The sequence below is a fragment of the Platichthys flesus genome, chromosome 3, assembly GCF_949316205.1.
Source record: "Platichthys flesus chromosome 3, fPlaFle2.1, whole genome shotgun sequence".
In the NCBI taxonomy this organism is placed as follows: Eukaryota; Metazoa; Chordata; class Actinopteri; order Pleuronectiformes; family Pleuronectidae; genus Platichthys; species Platichthys flesus.
The window spans coordinates 20,533,500-20,550,055 of NC_084947.1; the positions used below are offsets into that span (position 1 = coordinate 20,533,500).

Consider the following 16,556-nt stretch of genomic DNA (forward strand, 5'->3'; position numbering starts at 1 on the left):
ATCCGTCTTTGTCCCCGCTCTGGTCCCGTGTCCATCAACTCATACCTTCACCTTACATTCATTAAGTGTCTTACTACTGCTTGCTACTAAAGCTCCAGAGGATGCAACAACTCTTATGTTAATAGAGATGACACAGATTAACCAGCTACTGACTTTTTATCATTCATGATTATTTTTTCCCATTTAACCTTATTTTTGACTAGTGGAGATCCAAATTTAGACTTTTACCAAACTTAATTAGGGGTCAGATAGCTTGATGCTTGATTTTCGGGTGTCTCTCCGAGCAAATCTGTTACTATATATTCCTCCCCAATTTATTCATAATCTCCCCTGTCTCTTCTTCCTCTCCCTGCCACCTCCAGGTGCAGCAGAAGCAAAGTGTCACCGGCGAAGAGGAGGAAAACGACCAGGAAACTCCGGTTCATGAGACTGACAGTCAGTACGGGACCTGGGAGACAGGACTGCGCACTGATGACAGGTAAACATGTTTTTATATGCGTTTGCCACGAAAGACATTGTATTATATTTTGATGTTTCCACCAGGAAAGGGGAAGTAGAGCCAAGTAATTGATATCAACATAAATAGGTCTGCTTGTTTTACATCAGGTTTCTTAAGAAATTAAACATTGCTGAAAATAGAAATCCTGGTTCAGGCCCTTTAACCAGATAAATACTCACCGGCCTCTGCCAGGAACGTTTTGTAGTGTTTTGTAATCTGTAATACTGCGGGAAAACAAACAAACACACAGGTGAAAACATCCCACACACACATGCACACACACACGACATGCAAATGGGGGGAAAATTGTTCTCTGCCTTTGTCCCATCTGGTGAACACAGGAGGACACACAGAGCAGTGGGCATCCATGCACGGAGTAAGGTGCCTTGCTCAGGGGCACTTAGACAGTGGGGTGGGGTAGGCACTTAGACAGTGGGGAACAGATCCAGGTGTTGTCCATCCAGGTATGTTTTTTTGTTGTCACTCCGTGGAGTCGAACCAGAGACCACTGTCGGATTTTCTGCCCATAGTCCAACTTTCTGCCACTAGTCCACCGCCTCTAACCCAAAAGGATGTCAGAAGTGGGATTGTAAATCATATTTGTATATTTTTTTTAACACAATACATTTACCTCAGTTAAGGAGGTTAGGTTTTAATTTCTGCCCAACTGTCATATTCAAAACTTGCTTAATGATTTTCTCTTTTTCTTATTGAAGAGGTAGATTAGGAAGAACCCGTGAAATTTTGGATTGAATCTAGGATTTTATTTGTCACTTACTTAAATGAATAGATTGGGCGTTAGCCTTGGGAGGACATATGTAATCTCCAAGGGCCCTTTTGGTTGGATATGATTCACTGTTTTTCCCTGTCATGGTGATAGAGGAGGCTCACAGTATGTTTTAGTTATGTCATCTAAATGATAGCCTCTATAGTGTTGCCACAAAAAGAAGCTATGACTCAAACTCTATTTGATTACAACTGCGATTACAACAAGCATACAGTTGTTTTCAGATGAGTTTCTTGTAAATCCTTTTCAGCCTCACTCCTGCCACTCCCAGCTCAGAGAGCAACTTCAGCCCGTCACCGAGGAAGCCCACCACCCCGCACATGCCAGGGGATTCTGCCTCACAGTTTGAAATTGATACTCTCGACGGCCTACTTCCCCAATCCTCATCTGACAACCAGCCACTCTCTTTCCCTGATGTAAGTTTTCAACCGAGTCAACACAGCTCAGTTTGCACCCCATGTGCCTCTGACGCTGTGGTTTGTCTTAATTTGTTAGATTTTAATGTTTTAACTTGTGTAATTGTGTTGTATTTATGTTTTCATCTCAAGTCATCGTAGTTATTTCCCGTGTCTCGCTTCTCAGGCTCCAACGACTCTGTTAGACACCAGCGTCCTGCGCTCCAGAGCCCAGCTGCAGAAGAAACGAGCGCCACGGACGCGTCCCACTAAGGCCACTCGTCAGAGTGCTGCACAGACAGAGGGAGAAACTACAGAGGACTGGCTTTACAAAGACTCCACAGGTTTATACTTTACCTGCAGCTGTAATCTTTGTGTTGACACCAAACAAAAGCAGCTTAAATCTTGATAAACTATTCCATCCAATAAACTACTTATACACTATATACTCAACAGATTCTAGAAATGAGGCACTCACAAGTTGAGTTTTGTTGACAAATTTCAAGACTGAATTTCAAACTTCAGATGACCTTGTACCTCGTACGTGACAACTGCATGCTGAAATAATTTGAGTTTGCTCTATGACAGAGGCAAAAGTTGAGAGAAAGGAGGATGACTCAAACTCTGAGGAGCAGGCCAGAAGAGTTGACCTCTCCCCTGCTGCGACCTCTCAGCCGCAAAGGGTCGCCCTGTTCCCTGGGATGGACCCTTCAGCTTTAAAGGTGAGCAATAACCTGTGTGATGAAGACTAGCAGAGAAGGTAGACTGTTCTACTGAGAACATTCTGCAAATTAAATGTGTGTGGACAAGTGGAATCTTATTCTATTCACCCCTCCTGTACAGCTGTATTAAAGTGTAGCCTTTTCAGACTCATCTCATGTATTTGCTACTCCTTCTGTGTTATTTTCATCTGACCTCTAAGTTCTAAAATATGTCCCATTCCTGTTCTCAGGCCCAGCTAAAGAAGAGGAGTGACTCTGACAATCAAACTGAAGCACCTGCTCCCTCTCCCTCCCAGCTGTCTCGCTCCCCCAAGTCCCCCTTCCTTCCACGGGCAGCGCGTGTACTGCCCCCACCTGGTGGGAAAGAAAATGGGTAAGATACTCCATTTGAAGGAAAGATACTTTCCTGGGGGGAAAGGATTTTTTTCTTTGAACTAGAAAATTGGGCCCACTCTTTTCAAGAGTTGGCCTTTCACATATTAAACACTGTAAGAGATTGTCCGGGTCAGAGCCACAGGAAAATGTTAGCAACGAGGTTTGAGTCTGGGTGGAGCATACAGGAAGCAGGACATTGTTTATACATTTCCCTGTGTAAAGCTCAGTGTTTTTGCCCATATCACCAAAAGCTTTTATGCTCGTCTCTTCTTCAGCGTCCTCTACATGTGGCTCTTCTTTTTCATCCTGAGATGTTTGTGTTCGTAACACTGTCTTTGTGCCATCTTTGTAGTGAGGACTCCCCCCAGTGGTTGAAAGAGCTGAAGACCAAGAAGCGCTTGAGTCAATATGAAAATGAGAGCTAAGTAAATATTGAGGTGAGATTAAAAAAAAAAAAATGTTTTGAAAGAAAAGAGGATGTCATTGTTCTTATTTTTGACTCCTGTTCATCTCTCACTCTTTCCTCAAGGTTGCCTTAACAGATGAATCTGTGTGAAACAGAAGCCTTAACGTTTGACCCAGAGAGCAAGAGAGAGGGGAATATACAGCTGCCGATGTTTGTTTGTTTTTTTTGGCGGGGGGGGGGGGGGGGTTCTCTCCCTTTTTGGGTCTAAAATTGTGCATGGTGCCTTTTTTATAGAGAGTCACGGACTTACTGATAAAGAAAAAACAAGCAAGGAGGAAAAAAAGCATCAGGCTGCTCTGCTTTATCCATTTCATGCTTGAACCTTTTGGAGCTCTACTGCACCAGGAGGGACTTCACATGAACACTTTAATAGGGACCAGGAGCACCGATGATGAGGAGCATGAGGAGAAAGAAATTATTTTGGGACCATGTCGCCTCTTATGCTGGATGTGCTTCATCACATGCTGGTGGACAATCCAGCCAATCCTCTTCAAGATGTTTGTATTTAGTTTCACCGTTATGTATGAGCCGGCTGCGCCTGCCGCGTCAGCTTGTGATGGTGGGAGTCGTACAAGCGTTGCCATAGGATTACATTTCAGACGCTGATGATTATTTTGAACATAGAGAACAAATCACCTCTGACTTGATTGGTGGTGGGGGTATATATCATGTTAACAAATGTATCAGGAAATGTTATATTTGTATTATCAGTGATTTAACAAAAAGACAGTTCGTTTGAAAACATTAATAAGCATCAGTACAGCAGAGGCTGTACCTTGATGAAACCCACAAACTAACAGTGTCACGGCTGCTGTGTACTGTACTGTGTCTTTTGTCTTTTTGTCTTTATTGAGGACCGGTGTTTTTTTTTTGGCCAACTGATGCTTGCATCTGTCAATCATGCACACTCCTTTTTAGCACAAATACACTCTTTTGTGGAAACACTACTCGGCCTGTCCTCGGTCCTGTAATCAATTGTATCTGTAAGCATCCATTATGAGCCATACATTCACCCTGTATTCCTCAAACACTCTTCAGATCATGAATTTTTATTTTTTCAAGGAATGTGCAATTTCCTCTCTTTTGTCCCCATTAATGTGCATGCACAATCTTTACACTAACACCGGGCTTTGCTCAGAGTCGGGTTGTTGACACACACTACTCCAGCGGAGGGGATGGTTCATTCACTACATTGTTTACATGACTCTACCCTCTCTATCACTCCAAACAACCCTCTGTATAACTCCAAAAACTCTCTTTGCACCTGCTTAATAGCCGATCTCATGTCTGCCATCCACCCAGTCGCTCTGCGCTTCTGTAAAGCACTTTGTCACTTGATGCACTACAGCACTGACCTCTGCCCCCTCTTGTTGGCCATGTTTTGTCTCCTGTTTTGTCGGAGTGCTCTTGCAATGCAAGTGAATGTGTTGATCGGGTCTTTGGAGCGATTGCCCCTGGTTTCTTTGTACATGCACATTTTACTTATTCATAAAGTTCAAGGGTTTATTTTTATGTCATTCTTTGTCTTTTTTATTTGAAAGGAAATATGTATATGCACTGTGTTGTACTGGCCAGTGTCCTAAAGCGAATAAATTCGTAATAAAATTTACTTTGCTTAAGCTGCGGCCTCAGTATTTCTTTGTTGTGTGCACTTCTTTGTGAAACCTTGATCAATCTTTGGGTCAGTATAAAATAGTTTTCAATCATATGAGCAGCTCATTGAAAGTAATAAGGGCAAACCTGTGAATGGAAGCATTTAAGCTTAGTGACAATACAAACCCAAACTTTTTTTTGGAAAGTTGCGAGGAGGTTTGATGTGGCTGAGATTGGGTGTAGTCTAGTGTGTCTGTGTGTGTTTGTGGGTGGGTGTGTGTTTGTGCTGAGGATGGCTGTTTGCTGAATCCTCTTGGCGCTCACTCCCTGTGCCCGCACACAGTGATCGCTGGCAGCCAGGCGGACGGGCAGGGCAGCGTGTGCCAACACAGCTGCCTATTGAGAGGCAGCGTTACGGACACAATGTGAGCGACAGACTTGCTGTATCAACAGCTCCCCCTTTTCTGCTGTTGTTGCCAGAAATAAACCATAAATACCCCCCCTGTCCCTGCCCTCTAATGGCTCAACCCCAGCAAACACCAAGTGGCACGGAGAAAGCGGGACATTACTAACTTCCTAGCAGGCATACCCAGGTAAAGGCCTCATTATTGACACAGGAATTTAATAGCAGGTGTATTAATTCCAGTGCAATGGAGTTAGAAGGTGCTGCATAAGTGAAGACCCAGGTTTGAAGGATTTTGACATCATGGAATGTAACTGAACCTAATAAGGAATACTGCTTTTGTATTATCCTGTAAACAGAATACTATAGTGCTAATGAGGTTTTGCTACTTAAGAACGAAGTAAACTCCCCCTTCAGGGTGAGTTATGAGTTTCAACTGTGACATTGAGCTCTCCTCCTGTGCCTGTGTGTACATGTGTGATGGATGGGGCTTCGTCTGGGTGTTGCTGCTGCCAAAAAGTGGAGGAGCAGTGGATCAGGAAGATGTCAGATCAGCAGAGCGCCCCAGAGCAGCTGGCTGCTGGGAAGAGCCAGGGTGGAGCTGGAGCCACGTACAAGGTACTGTCTACAAATGAAAAGCCGGTTTGATCAGGGGGGATTTCTCCCTGAATTGTTTTACTTCCCTTTTGCACCCTGTTTGTATGATATCTTACTATAGCAATGCGGTTAATTAGTGGATAATATGTGTCATCTCCTGGAGGCCTTCATTTCCAACTGTTGGTGCTATGCAGTCTGAGAACAGGCAAGTCTCTCCCTTATCCAGGTGGTGCTGTTTGAGTTCGAGAACTTCCAGGGCTGCAAGGCAGAGTTTTCTGCTGAGTGTAAAGATGTGACAGAGAAGGGATTGGAGAAGGTCGGATCTCTGATAGTTGAGTCAGGACCGTGAGTATATTGCATATTTCAGTTAATTTAGCTCATAAAGTGCTGATCCTTCTTTACATATGTGTTTGTTTTTTTGTCACATTACCATCTGTGTTCTCCTTTTTCCCCTCAGCTGGGTGGGTTATGATCGACATGGCTTCTCAGGGGAGCAGTTTATCTTGGAGAAGGGCGAGTATCCACGCTGGGACACCTGGACTAACAGCCAGAACAGCTACTCCCTCTTTTCTCTAAGGCTGCTCAAAGTGGTGGGTGACTTGACTTTAACCACAAAACTGATATGATTATATGTGCATGGTTTCATATTTAAGCTTGCTCACACATCCCATTCACACACAGGTCTTTGACCTTCCAACACAACATTTACAAACAGTCAGCACTGACTGGAGTCATTTGAAGGACTTGAAAGTATCATGTGTCTGTTTCTCCTCAATAGGACAGTGCAGAGCACAAGCTCCACCTGTATGAGAACCCCGGATATACTGGTAGAAAGATGGAGATTGTTGATGATGATGTCCCCAGTTTGTGGGGCTACGGTTTTCAGGATCGTGTAGCAAGTGTCAAGGCACTTAACGGAACGTAAGATCCTTCCTTTCAGTTAGACCTATCAGATGATGAACTAATAAATAACTCCAATCTTGTATTTTATGTGACAAATATCACACAGTTTGTTTTCCCTTTCTCCAGATGGGTTGGCTACATGTACCCAGGCTACAGAGGCCGCCAGTTCATCTTCGAGCGAGGCGATTTCAAGCATTGGAATGACTGGGAGGCCCCTGCGCCTCAGATCCAGTCTGTCCGACGCGTGAGGGACATGCAGTGGCACAAGAGGGGCTGTTTCACTGTTACTGACCCGGATCCGGCTCCCGGCCCTGAACCCGACCCCGCCCCAGTACCTCCTGCCCCCCCTGCCTCGGCTGGAGCCAGCTGAGCAGCATCCTCGCCTTCCTCCAGACTCCTCCCACAGCCTCCCCCAGGCTGCTGACAGTGCCCGCCTTCTGCCTTGACCTAACCATGGCAAACTGCTGCTTGTGCCCAGTGAGGGATGCCATGTATGTTTCAGTTGCGAATAAACAGTTGGCCCTATTTGTTGGTGGTGTTACTGATGATTATTGTTAGTCAAGGTGACTTAAACTGAAAAGCCCCAATCAGAGATGATGTCGATGTGAAAATAGTGTCACCCACATAGTTTCTCTTAAGATGAGCTCAGTTTATCTACAAGGCCCATTTACTGTTTGTGTTTCCCCTGTGATGTCAATCACCTCATGTAGCATTATGAGCACATGACTTAGAGAATAAGTAGACACAAATCTGCTCAACAGCTATGGAAATGATGACATGCTGTATGTATGCTTGCTATTAAAACAGAGTGCACTGCATTCCCTTCCATAGTCGTCATTGTGCATTTGATGGGTAATGATCCTCATCCATCATTATTGGTCACCAGGTAATTATTATGAGCTAACATTACGTCATTAGTCATCAAAATAATCTATGAATTAAGTGCAGCATTTTGGAAAATGTTATATCAGTCTTCTGATAACATTCCACATTATGCAGATGTTTTAACTTTTCATATTGACACAAAATAGTATATGCATATATACTATTTTGGAAGAGGGGCTGGAACAGTATACTTATATTCTGCTGTAATATAGCGGTAATAATCAAAAACAGAATTCATTACCATCATACCATGATTAAGAGGAGTTATCAACATGTCCAAACTTTTCTCTTTGGTGACAAATTAAGAATAGAGTGGCATAGGCATAAACAGCACTCTGCTAACTGTGAGCCTTAAAGGGGACATATTATGAAAATTCCACTTTTGTAATGCTTCTACACGTTAATTTGGGTATCTGGCATGTCTACCGTCCCAAAAACTCTGGAAAAAAAAACTCCCGCGATTTATTGTGGTTCCTCTATGTCATAAACGATACGTTAGAGTGCGTCGAATGGGATTACGACCAAAATAAACTTCATAGTCACACCATGCCCATGTAGGGAGTCTTCCTACATGACCTTGGACGACGAGCTTAGCTGGTCCCACCGGCCCGGTTAGCTCGCGAGCTGGGGCTCTCACAGCCAGGCTTCAGCTCACATTACAGAGGTAATGAAGTGGGGGGGGGGGGGGGGGGTGCAATCTGAGGAGGGCTGTTTTAGACAGGGTAAAAAGGGTGCTGTTTTAAACGATCCTCGTGGTTTTTTGACAAAAATATGTTACAGACATTTCATTATGACCCCAAGGAACCATATCAACTGTGGTAAAATGGGCATAATATGTCCCCTTTAAGAAAACACATATGTGGCATCTTAACATCCATCAGAGGAGTCCAGGGGGTTTCAGTTTGGTTTATCCACACTGCATTAAATGTTTAGAAATCTATATAGATTGCTTAACCAGTCTAATAATTGTGAGTGTATGTTCTAACTTGTTTTCGGGATGTTGTGTCATGTTCAGTCTAAATACTGTACTACAGCATAGAGCTGTACTCTTTGACACAATCATTACATGTACAAGTTAATATATTCTTCATAAGTCCAAGGGAGCTGTTATTTCAATGCCAATGAGAGATGATACTTTTATAAACCGTTCAGGTTCATTCTAATGTTCTAATGCTGAACTGAAATTAGTTGTAATGAAGTATAGAGTAAATGGTCTGTATTAGACAGCCATCTTCTAAGTACAGGTTTTGACAATCACACATTCATACAGTGCATTGATGTGCAGCAATTTCTCTGCTGTGCACATCGCTCACACACTGTCAGTGTCCTATGTCCTGCCCTAGGTCGCTTTGTCAATGGGGGAGTCTGGGATCGGGGGGTCCCAGAGTCTGGGATCGAACCGCTGACCTTTTGGTGAAAGGACAACCCACTCTACCTCCTGAGCCACAGCCGCCCCAAAATCAAATACCACGTACTTTCAGCATCATGTGTCTTTATAGACAGAAATTAACAGACCAGACTTTACCAAAATCCTTGGTTACATGAAGATTAACACAGTCACACCGATCCTCACAGTCTCAATCAAGGCCTTGTTTTGTATTTAATTTTAAATTAGTAAATTTAATTTGCTATGTTTAAACTACATACCTTAATTGTTGTACATTATGTACATTTTGTGTGTACGGTCTTCACCGGGAAGTCTTTATAACATAACACAACATACAGTTGTTTTATGCGATGTTCTCCCCGGGTCTGTGTGTTAAGTTAGTTGGAGACGTGTGAATGTGAAAGTAAAAGGTTGTTTGTCGCCGTATGTAAGTCCTGTGATAGGCTGGTAACCTCCCCACAGTGTACCCCGCCTCTCGCCAAATGTCACCCCCCCCGTCCCATGAAGAATACATAGTCATGATGATGGATGGTTAGAGGGATGACTCCTTAGAACGTTATTTCTGTGTTTTTTGTTAAATTGCAAACACAACTTCAACAAGACAAGTTTTTTTGTTGTTGTTTGGTTTTGTTTACAAAGTGTCCGTGCACACGCCTCTCCCCACAGGCACTGACCTTTACGGACTTCCTCACATAGGCCAGAGTGCAAAGGTAAGATCAGCCTCCCTGATGAGTTGGGTGAGGATGACAACCGCTGATATTGATACACAAGACTGTTTTTACTGAAAAATAACAAAGTGCAGTTTGATTTCTGTTAAAATAAGAAAATGATTGCTGGGACAGTATCAGTAGTATCAACAGGACAGGTAGTCAACTGTTTGCTTCCTGTGCAGTGCAGCTATGATCCCTGAACAACACTGCCTTATAAGTTCCATACAGACAGTATTCACAGTAAACGTCATTTTGCCAACTTAGTGAGCTCCAGATCTCTTTTGGATCAACATAAATAGAGTAAGAATAGTTGTTTTCACATTTCCACATGATTCTAGTGCAGACTGAACTGAGATATGGTGACACTCATTACATATGAGAAGGTGAGAAAAGTAATTATCAAATTATCAAATTAATACGAAATTACTTCAAGTATGAGCGCAGTAAAAATAAAGTGACATTTGTCACTTTTTTTTTGCTGAACCACAAAACCTCAGATCTGAAATCTTGACTTTAGTTTATATGCGCTTAGAAGTGTCATCTGAACAATTAAAAGAAGGAAGAGGTGTTCTTATTTTTTAGAAACGTAAAAGTTAAAAATATCATTAAGAATATGACAAAATACTAGCTAAGTGTAGTAGTTATGTGGTATTAGTTTGTTAATACTGCACAATTAGCATGGTACCTCTATATGTATATTCTTTGAATGTGTATAATTTCAGTTTTGTATTGTATTGTATTTTAATTTTTTTATATGAAGTTCTTTCTACTGCACTTTTATTTTTATTAACTGCTGAGCTGATCGGTTTATGTCAAATAAAAACTTGAACTTGAACTGTTGCAGTTAATGGAGGTGAAGAAAGTTTTATATGGAATTGACCTCCTCCAAAGAGTAACATGATAAATCAAATGGCTGTGAGACGAATAATTAAGAAAAACAAAGACTGCTTCACAAAATTTTTTACATCCAACTTTTAGTTAATTGAAAGAATTAGAGACATTTGGAGGGTAAATCACTCTTTAGTAGAATTGTAACTGCCGCTGTCAGATAGATATAATGGAGCAAAAATTTGAAGTGTAGAGGGGACAAAGTAGAATAAGATAATACCTATCATAGAAAATGTTGAAAGACGTCCTTGCATCTCTCATTTTTTAAGAAAGTTTAGAAAAATGTTGGATCTTCCCCCGGATCCAAATCTGCACCTAAATTGCATGGGTTCTTTCCTGACTCACGCTGCATCCTTCCTCCAAGTTTCATGTTAATCCATTCAGTAGTTTTTGCCAAATCCGGTAACTAATAAACAAACACAGAGGAAAATGAAACCTGTAGGCAGTCAAAGTCTTAACAAAGTTTTAACTTCGAGCCAACCTTCTGTGCTGCTTCTTTTTAGCTTTGCACAAATTGGCTGCAGTGTTTTCTAGAAATTAGATACAAAATAAACCCACACTACTGTAAATGTTCAGCAGTGTTTGTTATTCAATCCAGTCCACCATCTCCCCTGAACAGTAAACCCCATCTTTCACAACCCTTCTCTTTCTCTCTCCCTCTCATTGTAGGTGCAGGTCTCTTGGCACTGTTTGTGCTGAATCATGTGGATGTCGAACAATGACTGGCTGGACAAAACTGGCAACTAATGAAATAACTTTGTGGGAGTGCGACACCCCGGGCAGGGGGGGAGGCTTCATGGTGACCCCTCATTTCGATGTTCTGGGCCTATGGCAGGCCGATCTGCAGGTTGGCTTGGACACTGTGGGGAACTGTTGGCAGAGTTTCCACCCCTGGGCGTCCCGTATATATTGAGCTGATCACACCATCACAAACACACTGGCACAGACAGGTACTGGTAAGCGGTTGATGTCTGTTGTGCTCTATTTTGTTAACTTTACATATATAATCTTTGCTCAGTGTTTGTTCTCCTTTTTTAACTATATTTTAGGTTTAATTTCATGAAACTATTTCCCATGTTACATTGCAGTGATTCTATGTTCAGAAGGCCGTGAATCTGTTTTGGAGGGAGAGGAACAGATACATAATAAATCGGAGAGGGATTAAAAGCAGTTTGTCCTGTTTACATTTCAGATTTAAACTTTAAGATCTTTTTTAAACACATGAACATCCACAGATATTTTCAGAAACAATACATGATTGATTTGAATTATGCTGTTTCTTTTCAGATTCCTCCTTGCTGATCCATTCACTATGGCCACAGACCACCTGAACCCTGCATCCAAGCAGCAGCAGCCAGGCACCAGTGCGTTTAAGGTGAGAGGAAATGCAGAAAACACAGAGCAGCACAGTCTGCATCTCACAGTTCCCTCTGGGTTGTGAGCCCTTGTGCGTTCCCCATTTGAAGTCTTGTATCTTCTAAAAATCAGTCGGAGAACACTTCAAATTGAAAAAAAGCACAACAAAGCTTGTTTCATTATGTTGAACATGTTTTCCTCTTCTCTCCCACTGGCTCACAGCTGGTTATCTATGAGCAGGAAAACTTCCAGGGACGCTGCCATGAGCTGACTGGCCCCAGTAACAACCTCCAGGAAGCAGGCGTGGAGAAAGTGGGCTCCATACTGGTGCTTTGCGGACCGTGAGTGTGGGTGTGGAGACGGACAGAAAACTTGACTCTGACTTTAGAACCTTACACACAGAGGAAGAGGGGCTGGAATGTTACATTGAGTTGGCGATTGCACACAGAAGAACACAAATAAATGTATTCTATGCATATTTAACCAGCTTTCCTTCCTGCTTTTCCCCCTGCACCAACGACAACCCTCCATGTGTCTGCTCTGCCCCGTCAGATGGGTTGGATACGAGCAGGCCAGCTGTAAAGGGGAGCAGTACGTGTTTGAGAAGGGGGAGTATCCTCGCTGGGATTCCTGGACCAACAGCAGGCGCAGTGACACCATTGTTGCTTTTCGCCCGATTAAAGTGGTAAAACCATTTAAATATTGTTACAACCCCCCCATCATTCACCTCATGATTTGCTCAACAACTCAACCCACTGGTTTGTTCTTTGCTTTCTCAGGACAGCCAGGAGCACAAGATTGTCCTTTACGAAAACCCCAGCTTTGCAGGGAAGAAGATAGAAATCATAGACGATGATGTCCCCAGCTTCCACGCACACGGCTACCAGGAGAAGGTCTCCTCTGTCCGGGTTCAGAGTGGCACGTGAGTCCATCCTGCAAACAAGCCTTGTGCACCACACTTATCTCAGACCTCTGACCTCTAACGGTCTCTCCTCTGTTTCCCCCTCTCTCTGCGCACCAGTTGGGTGGGCTACCAGTACCCAGGCTACAGAGGCTATCAGTACCTGTTTGAAAAGGGGGAGTACAAGGACAGCTCTGAGTTCGGGGCCCAGATTCCTCAGATCCAGTCGGTTCGGCGCATCAGGGACATGCAGTGGCATCAGAGGGGTGCTTTTCACCCTGTCAACTAAGTTTGTGACTCTTTCCTGTCGTGAACCCTGACCTCGGACGCCTAGCCCCCCCCCCCCAGCAGCAACCCCTTTGTCCTTCATTTACACCATGCAGCATTTTGATATCCATTGCAACTGTTGCAGTAGTGACATTCTTTGATGCAAATTAATAAATCCTTATTGCTTACATTTCATCTGCTTGTGTCATTTACCGCTCATTACTCTTTGCCGGACTTCTCAAGTTCTCCTTGAAGACACAAAACAGACTTATTTAAAGTAACAATATCAGTATTAGTTAATGACTAATGAAGGTACCACAGACACATTTCAGGGCTGTCGATATTACAGTTTTAGATGCAGTGTCCAACTCCGGTCGATAGGCTGTGCTGCAGAGCCTTACTTCCGCCACCACGCTCTGTTTACCGGAGAAGAAGAGCCACACACACGATGAAATAACATGCTACACAACCTCAACTCATTCGTATAAAAGTGAAGTTGTTTAGGTAAGAAAAGTTATACTTTATCCAACTTTTCCTGGGATACTTCCACCTCATATCCTCAGTTCAGATCTTGGCTCGTCGGAGACTTTGGTATGAAACGTTATCTAACATTAATGTTACTGTTAGCTTTGCTTAGCTAGCAAGACACGTTCAATGTTGACCGTATGATGATGTTATAATCTCGTATTATTTGACTTCAATAATGATACTAAAACTGATTAATGCCATTTGTGTGCTTTACTTATATTAAGTACACTTTAACATTTATATGTAAGGTTAAGTCGTTTTTATCAACTTTATGTCAGCGTTGATATATATATATATATATAGAACTGATAGATGACTGACAGTAAAAAGCTTTGTAGGTTTGTGCTTCCATAGGACTTTGACACAACAGGAAACACTTGTTAAACTCATTTTATAACCTCATTCCAAAACATTTTGTCAACAGTCAATATGCCTATCCTGTGCAGCAGCTGTGCAGAGAAGCGAGCTATGCTAAAGCGTCCAAAAACAGGCCACTCGTTGTGCAAGGAATGCTTCTTCTGGGCCTTTGAGGAGGAGGTGCATCGGACCATCTTGGCAGCAAACCTCTTCCAACCTGGTGAAATTGTAGGAATCGCTGCCTCTGGAGGGAAGGACTCGACAGTGCTTGCACATGTCATGAAGCTCCTAAATGAGCGATACAGCTATGGCCTTGAACTTATGCTTCTCTCAGTTGATGAGGGAATCACTGGTTACCGGGACGACTCTTTGGAGACCGTGAAGAGGAATCAGCAACAGTATGAACTGCCACTGACGATTGTGTCTTATGAGGAGCTGTATGGCTGGACTATGGATGCTATAGTGAAGCAGGTGGGACTGAAAAATAACTGCACCTTCTGTGGAGTGTTCAGAAGGCAGGCGCTAGACAGAGGAGCCATCATGCTGAAAGTGGACAAGATATGTACAGGTAACGTCGAATCCACATAGCCCTTTTAAACTATCAATACAAGATTTTCAACCTTGAAATGTAAAGACTGTAGCAGTATCAGCCTTAACGTTAAACAGTAAATCATTTGTTGGGTTTGGTTTCAGTAGCTGGATCTGTTTTTGTATTTTTTCTACAGGTCACAACGCTGATGATGTTGCAGAAACAGTTCTGATGAATGTCATGCGAGGGGATATAGCTCGTCTACGCCGCTGCACCGCCATCTCCACTGTCAGCGAGGGTGATGGGGTCGTGCCGCGCTGCAAGCCCCTCAAATACGCCTATGAGAAGGAGATTGTTCTGTATGCTTACTTTAAGAAGTTGGACTACTTTTCCACTGAATGTATCTACTCTCCCAATGCATATCGTGGCCACGCCAGGACCTTTTTAAAGGACCTGGAGAGTGTAAGGCCCAGCTCCATCATGGATATCATCCACTCCGGGGAGAACCTCTCTGTGCGGGATGGGGTGAAGATGCCCGTGCAGGGGACCTGTGGTCGGTGTGGCTACATCTCCAGCCAGGCACTTTGCAAGGCCTGCGTGCTGCTGGAGGGGCTGAACCGAGGCCTGCCAAGGCTGGGTATCGGCAAACACCACAGACTGCATGAAAAACTCCTCTCCCAGCAGCCCCTTAGTGAGAAAGAAGCAAGGAAACTTAAATCTGTAGACTTCTAAAAGTAGTATCCCCTTTTCTATTAACTATCAGACTGACAATATATTTAATGATATTTTAGCATAAACCATTTTTGATCTGTTTTATATGGGAAAATACGCAAGTGAGGAATCAATAGCTTACACGTATTTGAGTAAATCAGAAAAATTCTTGATGCTTCTTCAAAGGTCTGGATGTTCTTTTAATGTGATTTATTTGGTTTTAAATTCAGTATTTTCCATGCTTGTATTTTTCATTATTGATTTGTTATACTTTGGCAGGCACAAATACTAAATGCTTACACATGCATAACTAGTTTTCTCCTGTAGGTCTGTGACATGCAGAGACATGGACTACATGTCATTGCTACTCTTGTTTTAAAATTGAGATGATTATGCCTGGTTCCACTGCACTGTGAAATCACAGTGCCAGCATTTTTTTTTTTTTTTGCTATCCTGTGTACTGGCCTATGGGATTGATATGGTGACATCCATGGTCACATCTCAAGGTGTTTAGTGAACTTTAATTTAATAAAAGCTTTGTCCCACATTTTTGGTGTTGTCTCCATGTTTCTCTTTGGTTTGTCTGGCTCAAGAGTTCTTACCAGTAGTGTTGCATGCCTCTGTTGTGAAGGTCCTGGACTCTATAATAGACTTAGATTTTTAAATATACTTGCTAGCAGGTTATTATTTGAAAGTGCAAGCAGATGGTGAACCAGTTCAATGTATTATTGCACTTCCAAATCTGTTTATTGCATATGATTATATAAATCCAGTTAATACATACTTGCATACTCACACAAGCACACATTCCTGTGTTTTCAAAAGTTATACATTCACCCGTACATTATGGCATTGACCTAGGTACAGTTCCAGAACAACCCATTCACCTGGATTTTATTGAATAACCGCAGTTCAACTCCAGTTCATAAACTCATGCCCACCACAGTACCCCCTTTCCTCTACCAAATTGCTACCCCTTTCAATCCTGGAGAGGGGAGAAAAATGTGCCTGCCTGCTAAACATCCTCCAACTTGATCTTATCCCTCCAAAAAACAAGGACCACAGGACTTTATGACAACAGACCCATCACCCTGCCTTTTGTGGAAGTCTTTTGAACGCCTTGTTTTTTCCAACCTCAAGGCCACCAACCCCCTCCTAGTCCCTAGGCCGATTGTGGCAGTGGAGGTTGCCACGGGGCTCTCCAACACGCAGCCAGAGATGGAATCAGTCATTTTCCACATATATATTTGACACCACACACGTGATCAAAAACATAAACTTTAACACAAATTTTCGT

The 16,556-nt window shown here is 42.9% G+C and overlaps 4 protein-coding genes across 5 annotated transcripts in view; all 4 read left to right on the forward strand.

Moving 5' to 3' along the window:
• Positions 1–4,863, forward strand: part of si:ch73-138n13.1 (uncharacterized protein KIAA1671) — a 32,002-nt gene extending 27,139 nt beyond the window's left edge. Inside the window, exons 7-13 of the mRNA XM_062384380.1 lie at positions 363–478; positions 1,537–1,702; positions 1,869–2,025; positions 2,270–2,403; positions 2,634–2,776; positions 3,131–3,215; positions 3,308–4,863. Coding sequence (XP_062240364.1) covers positions 363–478; positions 1,537–1,702; positions 1,869–2,025; positions 2,270–2,403; positions 2,634–2,776; positions 3,131–3,203 — 789 coding nt within the window. The 3' untranslated portion in view covers positions 3,204–3,215; positions 3,308–4,863. The remainder of the gene's footprint in view (positions 1–362; positions 479–1,536; positions 1,703–1,868; positions 2,026–2,269; positions 2,404–2,633; positions 2,777–3,130; positions 3,216–3,307) is intronic.
• Positions 4,864–5,345: 482 nt separating this feature from the next.
• LOC133950903 (beta-crystallin B3-like) lies at positions 5,346–7,265 on the forward strand. Its single transcript, XM_062385074.1, has 6 exons — positions 5,346–5,430; positions 5,761–5,858; positions 6,064–6,182; positions 6,295–6,427; positions 6,616–6,758; positions 6,867–7,265. Exons 2-6 carry the CDS (start codon positions 5,784–5,786, stop codon positions 7,108–7,110), a joined length of 714 nt encoding a protein of 237 aa, XP_062241058.1. The 5' UTR covers positions 5,346–5,430; positions 5,761–5,783; the 3' UTR covers positions 7,111–7,265.
• Positions 7,266–11,510: 4,245 nt separating this feature from the next.
• Positions 11,511–13,329, forward strand: crybb2 (crystallin, beta B2). Its single transcript, XM_062385075.1, has 6 exons — positions 11,511–11,566; positions 11,898–11,985; positions 12,189–12,307; positions 12,519–12,651; positions 12,746–12,888; positions 12,988–13,329. The coding sequence occupies exons 2-6, from the start codon at positions 11,923–11,925 to the stop codon at positions 13,154–13,156; spliced, it is 627 nt and encodes a 208-aa protein (XP_062241059.1). The 5' UTR covers positions 11,511–11,566; positions 11,898–11,922; the 3' UTR covers positions 13,157–13,329.
• A 187-nt stretch (positions 13,330–13,516) lies between these two features.
• ctu1 (cytosolic thiouridylase subunit 1 homolog (S. pombe)) lies at positions 13,517–15,800 on the forward strand. 2 transcript variants are annotated; one of them, XM_062385051.1, is made up of 3 exons: positions 13,517–13,638; positions 14,087–14,587; positions 14,745–15,800. In XM_062385051.1, the coding sequence occupies exons 2-3, from the start codon at positions 14,092–14,094 to the stop codon at positions 15,278–15,280; spliced, it is 1,032 nt and encodes a 343-aa protein (XP_062241035.1). In that variant the 5' UTR covers positions 13,517–13,638; positions 14,087–14,091; the 3' UTR covers positions 15,281–15,800. The 2 variants fall into 2 exon arrangements, with proteins under 2 accessions (XP_062241035.1, XP_062241033.1); XM_062385049.1 differs by having other exon boundaries at positions 13,545–13,725.
• Positions 15,801–16,556: the final 756 nt, after the last annotated feature.

What these genes read in the sequence shown, in the direction of transcription:
- ctu1 (XM_062385051.1), top strand. Translation starts at nt 14,092, where the DNA reads ATGCCTATCCTGTGCAGCAGCTGTGCAGAGAAGCGAGCTATGCTAAAG. An exon ending in AGTGGACAAGATATGTACAG is followed by an intron (nt 14,588 to 14,744) that starts GTAACGTCGAAT and finishes TTTTTTCTACAG; the next exon opens with GTCACAACGCTGATGATGTT.
- crybb2 (XM_062385075.1), top strand. Translation starts at nt 11,923, where the DNA reads ATGGCCACAGACCACCTGAACCCTGCATCCAAGCAGCAGCAGCCAGGC. An exon ending in ATACTGGTGCTTTGCGGACC is followed by an intron (nt 12,308 to 12,518) that starts GTGAGTGTGGGT and finishes CTGCCCCGTCAG; the next exon opens with ATGGGTTGGATACGAGCAGG. An exon ending in GTCCGGGTTCAGAGTGGCAC is followed by an intron (nt 12,889 to 12,987) that starts GTGAGTCCATCC and finishes TCTGCGCACCAG; the next exon opens with TTGGGTGGGCTACCAGTACC.
- LOC133950903 (XM_062385074.1), top strand. Translation starts at nt 5,784, where the DNA reads ATGTCAGATCAGCAGAGCGCCCCAGAGCAGCTGGCTGCTGGGAAGAGC. An exon ending in GAGCTGGAGCCACGTACAAG is followed by an intron (nt 5,859 to 6,063) that starts GTACTGTCTACA and finishes TCCCTTATCCAG; the next exon opens with GTGGTGCTGTTTGAGTTCGA. An exon ending in CTCTAAGGCTGCTCAAAGTG is followed by an intron (nt 6,428 to 6,615) that starts GTGGGTGACTTG and finishes TCTCCTCAATAG; the next exon opens with GACAGTGCAGAGCACAAGCT.